At 70.2% G+C, this 12075-nt stretch overlaps 1 protein-coding gene across 25 annotated transcripts in view; it reads right to left on the minus strand.

Annotated features, from left to right (window-relative positions):
* Positions 1-1128: 1128 nt before the first annotated feature.
* The window catches only part of LOC102463425 (calcium/calmodulin-dependent protein kinase type II subunit beta), a 125523-nt gene continuing 114576 nt past the window's right edge, over positions 1129-12075 (minus strand). For 12 of the 25 annotated variants that reach the window (XM_075911103.1, XM_075911104.1, XM_075911102.1 and 9 more), the window contains 7 exons: positions 9958-10086; positions 9147-9275; positions 8646-8753; positions 4434-4509; positions 4054-4148; positions 2891-3125; positions 1129-1683 (listed from right to left, as the gene is read on the minus strand). In XM_075911103.1, the coding sequence (XP_075767218.1) occupies positions 2893-3125; positions 4054-4148; positions 4434-4509; positions 8646-8753; positions 9147-9275; positions 9958-10086 (770 nt within the window). In that variant the 3' untranslated portion in view covers positions 1129-1683; positions 2891-2892. The remainder of the gene's footprint in view (positions 1684-2890; positions 3126-4053; positions 4149-4433; positions 4510-8645; positions 8754-9146; positions 9276-9957; positions 10087-12075) is intronic. The other 13 variants (XM_075911121.1, XM_075911117.1, XM_075911116.1 and 10 more) reach the window with 4 other exon arrangements.

Here is a 12075-nt window from a genome sequence, read left to right on the forward strand (position 1 = left end):
GCAGGTTTCCCCATTGGTGGCCCCTTGCCGCTGGCTCCCTGGGCACGTGCCCGGCCCCCGACGCTGCCCGCTGGGAGGGAGGCTGCCGGGCTCCACGCACGAGCCCACAACCTGGGTGACGCCAGCCACTTCCCCCAGCCCGACCCCGAAGGCCAGAGCGCCCAGGCCTTTGCCAACAGCCCCCTGGACCAGCCCCAGAGCACTCGCAGTGCTGCCGTGGCCCCTGGGCCTGGCGGGCCCCCACCACACGCCCACGGACAGGAGGCAGCCATGGCAGCAAACGGGACCGGCCGAGGGGCTGCTCAGAGCAGAGCTCAGGCGCTGGCCAGGGGGTGAAGCCACCGTGTGCCCCTTGTGCCCGTTCAGCATCCCATCCCCAGCTGTGACTTGGCCCGCCCTGGCTGAGGGGCCGGCCAACCGTCCCAGGGACAAGGGGCTGAGCTGTTTGGGGGGGCACCGTCTCCCTGAGCAGGCGCCCATGGACAGGGCAGGGAGGGGACGTGCCCCAGCCCCGCCCCACGCCCCTGTGGGCGCCGCGGGAACTTGGAATCGTGGCTCGGCCCTTGCGCGGGGGGATCCGACTGGCTCCTCCGAGGCGTCCAGTCGGCCAGCTTGGGCCCTGCACACGCTGCGCTCGGGGCGTGCCGCTGCCCATCCCGCCGAGCCCTGGCAGAGCCGGCTCTGCTCTGATCCGTTCGATTTCCTCTCCCCTCCGAGGAACCGTCCCAGCGCTCCCTGTGACCGAGGCCTGAGCGGAGGGGGGATTCTCTGGGGACCCTGGGGCACTAGCAGGATTCGCCCTCCTGCTCTCAGCTCGCCCTGCCCAGCCTCAGGAAATCCAGCCCTTGCCACGAGAGGCATGTCCCCCCTGCGCCAGGCCTGCCCGCTCCGCCAGCCCAGGCCCCGCGCGGATCCTGGCTCAGCCACGCCACCACCAGCAGCCCTGGCCGAGGGGGCTGGGGAGCGGGATCCTCTCACGAGCGCTGACCCTTGCAAGAATGCAGCTTCCTCCCCTTCACGCTGTCCACCCCGTGCGGCGTGGGGCAAGCCAGCCCCTGGCCGGTGGGGGGGGGGGAGGCCACGGCTCCAGCGCCAACCCCGCCAAAGAAGAGACGAAAGAGGCGTCCAAAGAATAGTAATATCATCGTCATCGTCATCAGAACAATCCACAAGCACAACTAGAAGGGGAAGGTCCGGGGGAGCCCGAGCGCTCGGGAGCAGAGTCCGCCGCCGAAGGAGCGGTTCGAAAAACAGGTCACAGATGTCCAAGCGCAAACACGACCACGGGACACGACCACGGGAAGGTCCATGCTTCGACAGAGAATGCAAGTGGCCTCGGCGCGGCGCCGCTCGGGGCGGGGCGGGCGCGGGGCCTCGGAAGGAGGGTTGGGTCGGAGTCGGGACGTTTTCATCGCAACACCTGCTCACCTGGCGGGACGGACACGGGGGCGGGGCTGGAGGAGGCGCGGCCGGGCTGGGCGCGGGGCGCTTGGTGGTTTGGTTTGGTTTTTTTTTTTTGTTGGCTTTTTTTGTTGGTTTTTTTCTGCAAACACAGGCACTGGAAACGGGCGGGGGAGGGGACACGTGCATGCGGGCGCGTGCTTGGCACCGCTGCTCCCGGCTAGCGGCTCAGCGCAAATCACCGTCTCCTTCGGGATGGAACCAAATCAGCCAGCGGTCGCTCTGCAAGACATAAACGCACAGGCCGTGGCTGGGGCAGCCCCCGGGCTCGCGCTGCAAGACACGGACACACGTGGCCCGTGGCTGGGCCGGCCCGCAGAGGGCAGCCCCCCGCCGAGCCGTGGCGCCAGGAGCCACGCTGCCGGCAGAGCCACGCCCCCTGCTGGCCGCCGAGCCACAGCCACATCTGGCCTAGCACTGGGTCAGGCCAGAGGGGAGGTTTTCGCGCTTTCCTAGCCGACGGCTCCCCCAGCAGAGCCTGGTCATACAGCGCAGCCTGGGCCGCTCCTCCAGCCCCGGACACACGGGTCCCTGCAGGGGCAGCCGGTCTGCTAGGCCTGCCAGCCAGGACACGCCCCTCCCACCCCCGCCCTCTCCGTGCACCCACATTCCCCATCCTCCCCACTGTGGTGCTGAGGGGCGGGGCCTGGGAAGAAGGGGCAGGACTGGGGGCGGGGCCGAGGGGCTTCCTCCCCCCACAGCCAGGGAGCCCTAGCAGTGGCACTGCCAGCCAGAGGCAAGGGGCCTGAGGGGGCTGGTTCTGACAGCCCCAGTAGCGGGTGTGCAGCAGGGCGTGGGCGTGGGTCCGTCTTCTCCAGTGAGGGAGGTTCCAGCTCCGATCTCACCCTCCCTGGATTGGCGCCCAGGGGGTGGGGGCAGAAGAGGGGTGGGAGGCGCCAGAGGAGCTGGGAGGTGCCTGAGGGGGTGGGCGGCGCCAGAGCGGGTGGGCAGCGCCAGAAGGGTTGGGCGGGGCCAGAGGAACTGGGAGGTGCCTGAGGGGTTAGGCAGCGCCAGAGGGGGTGGGAGGCACCAGAGGGGGTGGGTGGTGCCAGAGGGGGTGGGCGGGGCCAGAGGAGCTGGGAGGTGCCTGAGGGGTTGGGCAGCGCCAGAGGGGGTGGGAGGCAGCAGAGGGGGTGGGCGGCGCCAGAGGGGGTGGGCGGCGCCAGAGGGGTTGGGCAGCGCCAGAGGGGGTGGGAGGCACCAGAGGGGGTGCGCGGGGCCAGAGGAGTTGGGAGGTGCCTGAGGGGTTGGGCAGCGCCAGAAGGGTTGGGCAGCGCCAGAGGGGTTGGGCAGCGCCAGAGGGGGTGGGTGGCGCCAGAGGGGGTGGGCGGCGCCAGAGGGGGTGGGAGGTGCCTGAGGGGTTGGGCAGCGCCAGAAGGGTTGGGCAGCGCCAGAGGGGGTGGGCGGCGCCAGAGGGGGCGGGACTTACCTTCACTGCAGCGGTGCTACGGGCGCCCCCGAGCAGTGGAAGTGCACGTTCTGCCACTTGCCGTCACGGCGGTGCCAGACGCGGGTCTCCTCGGACTGGCTGGTGCGGGGCCGGCCCTGCCCGTCCATGTACTGCGTCAGGCGGATGTAGGCAATGCAGGCCGCGTCCTCCCCGATCACGTGCACGTGGGGGTTCAGGATGGTCGTGTGGATGGGCTTGTTGTTTTTGGCTAGCACTGTGGGGCAGAGAGCTGCTGTGAGCCGGGCGCTGCCGCCCTGAGCCGGGGACGCTCTCGGGGGGTAGCAGGGGGAGGTGGGCTTTGGGGGCAGAGCTGCGGTGAGCCCTACTGGGTGGGAGCCCTGGGGTGAGGGGTCGTGAGAGGCGTCTTGCTCTGAGCCGTGGCCCAGGGAGGAGCCTGGACGTGGAGCTGGGTGAGCCAGCAGGGTCCCTGGCCTTGTGCTGGGCTGACAGATGTAACCTGGGTGTTGGTAGGCAGGACTTTAACCACTGTGCTGGGCCGACCCATCTGACCCTGGGTGCCACGCTGGGCTGACCCCTGTGACCTTGGGTGCCACGCTGGGCTGACCCCTGTGACTTTGGGTGCCACGCTGGGCCACCCCTGTAACCCTGGGTGCCACACTGGGCCACCCCTGTAACCCTGGGTGCCACGCTGGGCCAACCCCTGTGACCTTGGGTGCCACGCTGTGCCGCCCCTGTGACCCTGGGTGCCACGCTGTGCCGACCCCTGTGACCATGGGTGCCACGCTGGGCCGCCCCTGTAACCCTGGGTGCCACGCTGGGCCAACCCCTGTGACCTTGGGTGCCACGCTGGGCCGCCCCTGTGACCCTGGGTGCCACGCTGTGCCGACCCCTGTGACCTTGGGTGCCACGCTGGGCCGACCCCTGTGACCTTGGGTGCCACGCTGGGCCGACCCTGTGACCCTGGGTGCCACGCTGTGCCGATCCCTGTGACCTTGGGTGCCACGCTGGGCCGACCCCTGTGACCTTGGGTGCCACGCTGGGCCGCCCCTGTGACCTTGGGTGCCACGCTGGGCCGACCCCTGTGACCTTGGGTGCCACGCTGGGCCACCCCTGTGACCTTGGGTGCCACGCGGGGCCAGCTGGCTGGGCCGCTGGGTGCCTGGGGCAGTGGCCTCACTCACAGTTTTCGAAGTAGAATCTGTGGAAATCCATCCCCTCGACCAGGTTGCCCAGGGCTTCGGGTTCAAACGAGGTCAGGCCGGGGTCGCAGATCTTCCTAGAAGGGGCGGGCGAGGTGATGAGAGGCCGGGCAGGAGGCCTAGCCACGTCCCCCCCCTTCGAGAGCCCACGGCCCCGTGGCTGGCACTGCCTCCCAAAGCTGGTCCGGAAGGAGGCTAGTGGCCCCGCAGGGCCAGCGTCAGTGCCCGTCTCCCTCCTGCAGGCTGAGTCCCCGAGGCCCCGCCCGGCTGTGGGCACAGCGCCCGAGCCAGGCTGGCCCCTCTGTCCCTGTGGCAGCCTCGGCAGAGCCCCGCGCCCGCCGCCACTTCGCCCCGGGACTCACGCGTAGGCCTCGAAGTCCCCGTTGTTCACGGCCTCGATCAGCTGCTCCGTGATCTTGATGATTTCCTGCTTGCGGGCTGCCGGGCAGAGAGCGGGCGCGTCAGAGAGGGTGGGCCCTGGGGGCAGCCTGCGCCCTGCTCACAGCGACCCACAGCCCCGGGGCAGAGCCCAGCACACAAGCCCCCTTCTGTGGGGCTGGGGGGGAGCCCGCTCTGGCACCACCTGGGCAGCGCCTTGTGTTTTCACCCCCCAGGGCTTCTGCCACCGGGGCAACCTGGCACCTCCCCCCAGAGCAGCATGTCCTGAAAACCCAGCCAGGCGGAGCCCCTTCCCCTCACCCACCAGGCCCAGCCCCACAACCCTCCCCTGCCCCATGGCCAGCCGGGGGCCACAGCCCAGTGACACCCATCGCCTGCTGCCGCCCGTGCGAAGCCGGCCCGGGGGCGGGGAGAAGCCCAGTGACCCGCTTAGCCCGGTCTCCATACATTATGCGGCTGCGCCTCCGCTCCCTGCCACGGCTGGCTCCTTGGAAACCCTCCCTTGCCTGCCCGGCCCTGCTGGGACCCCCTCCCTTCCCAGGCCTGGCAGCAGGACAGAGCCGCGCTCCGGGGAGGGGGCACAGGGCGCGGCCCCGGCCTGACACCGCGCCCAGCCGCCGCGGGACGGGAGACTCATAGACTCATAGACTTTAAGGTCAGAAGGGACCATTATGATCATCTAGTCTGACCCCCTGCACAGTGCAGGCCACAGAATCTCGCCCACCCCTCCTAGAATAATCCTCTCACCTATGTCTCAGATATTGAAGCCTTCAAATACTTTGAAGACCCCAAGATGCAGAGAATCCTCCAGCTGTGATCTGTGCCCCATGCTACAGAGGAAGGCGAAAAACCTCCAGGGCCTCTGCCAATCTACCCTGGAGGAAAATTCCTTCCCGACCCCAAATATGGCGATCAGCTAAACCTGAGCATGTGGGCAAGACTCACCAGCCAGACACCCAGAAAGTTCCCTATAGCAACTCCTATCATCCCTCCATTGACCTATTTCCCACTGATAATGAATGGTCAATTAGATACCAAGATCATGTTATTTCATCCAACCATCCCCTTATCATAGAATCATAGAGCTGGAAGAGACCTCAGAAGGTCAAGTCCAGCCCCCCGCTCTAGGCAGGACCAATCCCATCTAAATCAACCCGGCCAGGGCTTTGTCAAGCCGAGACTTAAACACCTCTAGGGATGGAGACTCCACTACTTCCCTAGGGAACCCAGCCCAGTGTTTCTCCTCCCTCCTAGTAAAATAGTTTTTCCTAATATCCAACCTGGACCTCTCCCACCACAACTTAAGCCCATTGCTCCTTGTTCTGCATCTGTCACTACTGAGAACAGCCTCTCTCCATCCTCTTTGGAACCTCCCTTCAGGAAGTTGAAGGCTGCTATCAAGTCCCCCCTGGAGAGGGCAGATGCAGGCCCAGAGACACGTCCATCCAGTGGGGGGGCTGTCCCAGTGTCACCCCCAGTTCCCCGTCCTCTCGCTGCCCGGCCAGGGCCTCTGCATGTGGGCGACATCTGCTCCCGGCTCTGAGCGTGCCCTCCGCTGAGTCACCGCATGGGCAAGGCCCGGGGGTCCAGCCATGGCGGGGGGGGGGGGCAACCCATGGCCCGCCTCGGTCTCCCGCAAGTCCTGCCGAGGCTGGGGTGTGCTAATTCTGGCTAGTCTTGCGATCCACACGAGCCCCTTTGACTCGTTCTTGGCCTCGCTCACGTCCAGTGGCAGGGAGTTCCGCCGGCCGCGAGACAAGGCATCGCCCTTTCTCGGCCGTGCACTTCAGTGTCCCCGAATGTCACCGTCTCCTTGTGCTTTGAGACGGGAACAGACCCCCCGGCTCCAGCTCGCAGGGTCTGAGATGCTTTTAGCCCCCCCCCCTCCGATTTGTCACCCCGCAAAGAGAAACAAGCCAGGTCTTTCCAAAGGCTCTTCCCAGGAGCGTGTCCCCAGGATCGCGCCCATTGCCAGCAGCTGCCGGAGCCGGGCCCTCCGGCTCTGCATGGGGCCACCCCGCTGATTTCGAGAAGGGCTTGAGAACAACTTGTCACAAGGGGTTAAGCAAACCTCCCGTGGCCGCCATGCCCAGTGGAGCCGGGGGCTGTGTGTGAGCAGCGCCCGGGGGCAAATCCAGCAGGAGCTTACCCCTCCTCCTGGCCCAGAAGGGGCGTCCCGGGGGCAAGCCCCTCCCCCGCTTTGCCTGGCAGGCTCCCCCTCCATCGCCTGCAGGCTTGGCTGGGGGCCACAGCCCCACTGATGAATCCCCACTCCTCCTCCCTCCCTGCCTATGGGGCTGCTGCTCACTCCCTGGCTACTGCTCTGCTGCCTCCGGCAACCCCTGCTCCCTCCCCCGCTCTGGCACCGGCCCCTTGGCACAAGAGCCTTCCCCCCCGCAGCCACCCTGCACCTCTGCCCCCATTGCCAGTGGCACTGCGCCCTGCCCCCCTGTGCCACGTGGCCCCTGCTCAGCGCACCCTGCCCCCCACTCAGCACCACGTGGCCCCCCAGTGCCATGTCCCCCCCCAGTGCCACGTGCCCCCTGCTCAGCACCACGTGGCCCCCCCTCAGCACCACATGCCCTTCCAGCACCATATGCCCCCCGCTCAGCGCACCCTGCCCCCTGCTCAGCACCACATGCCCCTCTTCAGTGCCATGTGGCCCCCGCTCAGCGCGCCCTGCCCCCCGCTCAGTGCCACGTGTCCCCACACGCACCACACGCCCCTCCTCAGCATCACATGCCCCCCCATGGCTCAGTGCCACACAGCCCCTCCCCCACTCAGCACCACACGGCCCCCCCCCCCGCTCAGCACCACGTGGAACATGCCGCACCCGGGCCGACTGGACGCGAGGGGCCAGGTCACTCCAGTGCAAACCCCCCACCCCCAATTCCACCCTGCAAGGCCAGACCCTCAGCCCTGCCCCGCGGGAGGGACCGGCCGGCCCCAAGCCCCAGCCCCCCCGCCCGGGCTGCCCCCTCCCCGGCCCCTTACCGCTGAGCCTGCTGGTCATGCCTGCGCCACGCAGACCCCCGCCCCGCTCAGCTCCCCACCCCCGGCCCGGCAGCTCCCATTCCCCACGCCGGCGCCCCAGCTGTCATCCAGCCCGGTAACCGATCCGCCGGGGCACCTGGGCCAGGACACCTGAGTCTCCCGCCGCAGCGACGGGGCCCAGCCCCCGGCGCTCAGCCCCCCCCCTTTCCGCAGCTCCCCTTCCTCCGGCATACGCCTGTGCCAAGGCAGCTGTACTGTGCCCCTCCCGCCCCCCCGCAGCCCCTGCCAGCCCGGCCCAGGGCCCCCCCTCCACAGGGCCCCTCCCGCCCCCCCGCAGCCCCTGCCAGCCCGGCCCAGGGCCCCCCCTCCACAGGGCCCCTCCCGCCCCCACGCAGCCCCTGCCAGCCCGGCCCAGGGCCCCCCCTCCACAGTGCCCCTCCCGTCCCCCCCCCCCCGCAGCCCCTGCCAGCCCGGCCCAGGGCCCCGCCTCCACAGTGCCCCTCCCACCCCCCCGCAACCCCTGCCAGCCCGGCCCAGTGCCCCCCCCTCCGCAGTGCCCCTCCCGCCCCCCCGCAACCCCTGCCAGCCCGGCCCAGGGCCCCCCCCTCCGCAGTGCCCCTCCCGCTCTCCCCCGCAGCCCCTGCCAGCCCGGCCCAGGGCCCCCCCCCCCGCAACCCCTGCCAGCCCGGCCCAGGGGCCCCCCCACAGTGCCCCTCCCGCTCCCACACAACCCCTGCCAGCCTGGCCCAGGGCCCCCCCACAGTGCTCCTCCCGCCCCCCCCGCAACCCCTGCCAGCCTGGCCCAGGGGCCCCCCACAGTGCCCCTCCCACCCCCACGCAGCCCCTACCAGCCCGGCCCAGGGCCCCCCCTCCGCGGTGCCCATCCTGCCCCCCCGCAGCCCCTGCCAGCCCGGCCCAGGGCCCCCCCTCCGCGGTGCCCATCCCGCCCCCCCGCAGCCCCTGCCAGCCCGGCCCAGGGCCCCCCCTCCGCGGTGCCCATCCCGCCCCCCCGCAGCCCCTGCCAGCCCGGCCCAGGGCCCCCCCTCCGCGGTGCCCATCCCGCCCGACCTGAAGCCCCCTCTGATGTCCTCGCTCTGCTCCCAGTGCTTCCGTGCCAGCCCCCTGGCCGGTTCGGGCTCCGGGCCAGCTGCAGACCCCCTGCCCCCCGCCCTGCTACTTACGCTGGGGAGTCAGGGGGCTGGTGAGAGCGGCAGGTGGGCCGGGCGGGCTGGCGGCCGGGGGCCCAGCGCCCCTCCTCACCGAGTTCAGAAGCTCAGAGAGCCCGGCGGCTGGCAGGGAGAGGGGGAGAAACGCATGGAGCCGAGGGGCTGGGCAGGATTCAGCCGGCCTGGGCCCCCCACACCCGGCTCTGGGCCTGGCCGCACTGGGGGGCGGGGCCCTCGGGCAGCGTCTCCCCCCAGCACGGCTCCCGAAGCCCCGCGGGCCCTGGGGCGCAGCACACGCAGGTGGGGCCAAAGGGCTCCGGCAGGGCAGGCGGCTGAAAGCTCTCGACTTGCCCTAGGACCCACGGGCAGGCGCGTCCCACGTGGGCACCAGCTCCGGCCGCTGCCCCCAGAAGCCAGCCAAGGGGCAGCCGTGCCCCGGTCCCGCTGCTGCCCCCGCCAGGCGACGGCCCCCGGCGGCGGGGAGAAACCGAGCCCAGCCCCCGACGCCCTACTTACGCTGGGGAGCAAGAGGGGTCGCCGCGCCTGGAGACGGGCAGGGCTGGCTCGGGGCAGGCCGCGGCCCCTCAGCGTCCAGGGGCCCGGGGCCCTTCCTCACCGAGCTTAAAATGTCAGCGAACTTGGTGGCTGGGGTGGGACAGAGAGGGGGGTGAGGCGGCAGGGCAGGGACGGGGACGCAGAGGCGCCTGGAGCGGTGGGAGCGCCGCGGGGACTCCCCCCCGAGCTGGCTTGTGGCTCCTCGGGGGCAGGCAGCCAAGAACCAGCGTCCGGTCTGAGCCCTGCAGCCGGGCCCGCGGGATGGGGACCCGCCAGCCTGCTCGCTTTGCGGCGCCCGCCCGCGCCTGGCAGGCTGGGCCCCGGGCCGGCCAGCCCAAGGGGACGACGCCGGTCAGGAAGGCAAACGCTGCCCTCGGGAGAGGCGGGAGGTGCTGGGCCGGGGCAGCACGGGGCTAAGCCGGCCAGCGGGCAGAGAGCAGCTCAGCTCTGCCCCCCCGGGCTCGGGGAAAGGGAAACGCCAGCGGGTGTGGACTGGGAGGAGGCCCCGGGCCTGGAGGCAGGTGGTTACCAGTAGGGTCCCCTGCCCCGCCCTCGTGAGCCAAGGAACCCGAGCTTGGAAATCGGGCAGCAACGAAATGGGACCCCTGGTCCCTCCAATCCTTCCCAGCCACGTGCGGAATAAATTTTATATGCACCAAGGCATGTGCCAGCGTGCACCACCCATGGAAACAAAGCCCAGCTGTGAGCGCCAGTCACACCTGGCCTGGCAGACTGCTCTGCAACCGAGGCGCCAGTCAGAGCCGCTACTTACGCTGGGGAGGCAGCGGGCTTGTGCCAGCTGCAGATGGGCAGGGCTGGCTGGCGGCAAGTGGCAGCCCCTCCGCGTCAGGGGGCCCGGAGCCCCTCCTCACCGTGCACAAAATGTCAGAGAACCTGGCAGCTGGGTGGGACAGATGAGAGAATGGAGAGAGGCCTGAGAAAGCAAATGAAATGGAGGCACACGGGGAGGAGAGGGTATAGGAGCGGAGGGTGTGGGCAGAGAGGGGGAGGGAGCAGACGGTGTAAGGGGAGAGGGGAGTGGGCGGAGAGGGTGTGGGAGCAGATATAGTGGGCGGAGACAGACAGACAGATGTGGTGGGCGGGGACAGACAGACAGATGTGGTGGGCGGGGACAGACAGACAGGTGGGTATGCCTGATGAACGCCTCCCCTGCTCCCGGCACATGCCAGCCGCTGCCGATTCTGCCTCCGGGGGTGCTGACCGTGGGCCTGCGCGTCGCCCCGCACGACATGGCAAAGCCCCCCAGCTCTCCGGGGCCAAGGCAGGGTCGTCCCCCACGGGGCTCAGTGCTGCCGGGACCCTGTGGCACCCTCCGGTCCCCGGAGACAGCGGCCGGAGCCAGGCCTTGAGGCGGGCCCAGCAGGCTAGGGCCGGGGCGGGGGCCAGCCCATAGTGGAGCCTGACTCCAGCGGGCTGGGGAGTGGGAGAGGCGCCCGAGGGGGGAGCCGCGGGGTCCCTGGGGAGGATGGTGCAGTTAGCGCCCAGCGCTGGGGGGGGAGGTCTGAGGGGATCCCCGGACTCCTGGGCTCTGTTCCTGGCTCTCTGGCACGGGGCGGGGGCAGGCTGAGGGGACCAGCTGGGAGCTGCACCCCAGGGGCGGGGAACGGCCAAGAACCGTTTGGACCCAAGCCCCAAAAGCCTGCAGGGAAAGGGGGTGGGCCTGGATCCCTGGGGGAGCCCCAGCTCGGGCCAGTCCCCCCCAGTCCACCAGGCACAAGACGGTGCCCTCGCCCCGCACAGCACGCAGGTATGGAGAGCTAGTGGAGGGCATGCAGAGCGCGTTAACCCCGGCACACGCAGAGCGCCCCCCGGCACACACAGAGCACGCCCCCCCCCCTGCACACGCAGAGCGCCCCCCCGGCACACGCAGAGCGCACCCCCGGCATACACAGAGCACCCCCCGGCACACGCAGAGCGCCCCCCGGCACACACAGAGCACGCCCCCCCCTGCACACACAGAGCGCCCCCCCGGCATACACAGAGCACCCCCCGGCACACGCAGAGCGCCCCCCGGCACACACAGAGCACGCCCCCCCTGCACACGCAGAGCGCCCCCCCGGCACACGCAGAGCGCACCCCCGGCATACACAGAGCATGCCCCCCCGGCACACGCAGAGCGCACCCCCCGGCACACGCAGAGCGCACCCCCGGCATACACAGAGCACCCCCCGGCACACGCAGAGCGCACCCCCCGGCACACACAGAGCACCCCCCGGCACACGCAGAGCACGCCCCCCCCCGGCACACACAGAGCACGCCCACTGGCACACACAGAGCACCCCCCGGCACACGCAGAGCACACACCCCCTGGCACACGCAGAGCACACACCCCCTGGCACACGCAGAGCACCCCCTGGCACACGCAGAGCGCACCCCCCCGGCACACGCAGAGCACACCCCCCCCGGCACACACAGAGCGCACCCCCCCGGCACACACAGAGCACCCCCGGGCATACGCAGAGCGCCTCCCTGGCACACGCAGAGTGCACCCCCCGGCACACGTAGAGCGCACCGCCTGGTGCACGCAGAGTGTGTTAGCCCCCCCCTGCACACGCACAGCGCGCCGCCCCTGACACACGCAGAGCGCACCCCCCACGGCACACGCAGAGCGCACCCCCCCGGTACACACAGAGTGTGTTATTCCCCCCCCTGCACACACACAGCGTGCCCCCCCGGCACACGCAGAGCGCATTAACCCCCCTGGCACGTGCAGAGCGCACCCCGTGGCACACGCAGAACGCACCGCCTGGTACACGCAGAGTGTGTTAGCCCCCCCTGCACACGCACAGCGCGCCCCCCTGACACACGCAGAGCGCACCCCCCCGGCACACACAGAGCACACCCCCCCGGTACACGCAGAGTGTGTTAA

Source organism: Pelodiscus sinensis, chromosome 28, assembly GCF_049634645.1.
Source record: "Pelodiscus sinensis isolate JC-2024 chromosome 28, ASM4963464v1, whole genome shotgun sequence".
Taxonomy (NCBI): Eukaryota; Metazoa; Chordata; order Testudines; family Trionychidae; genus Pelodiscus; species Pelodiscus sinensis.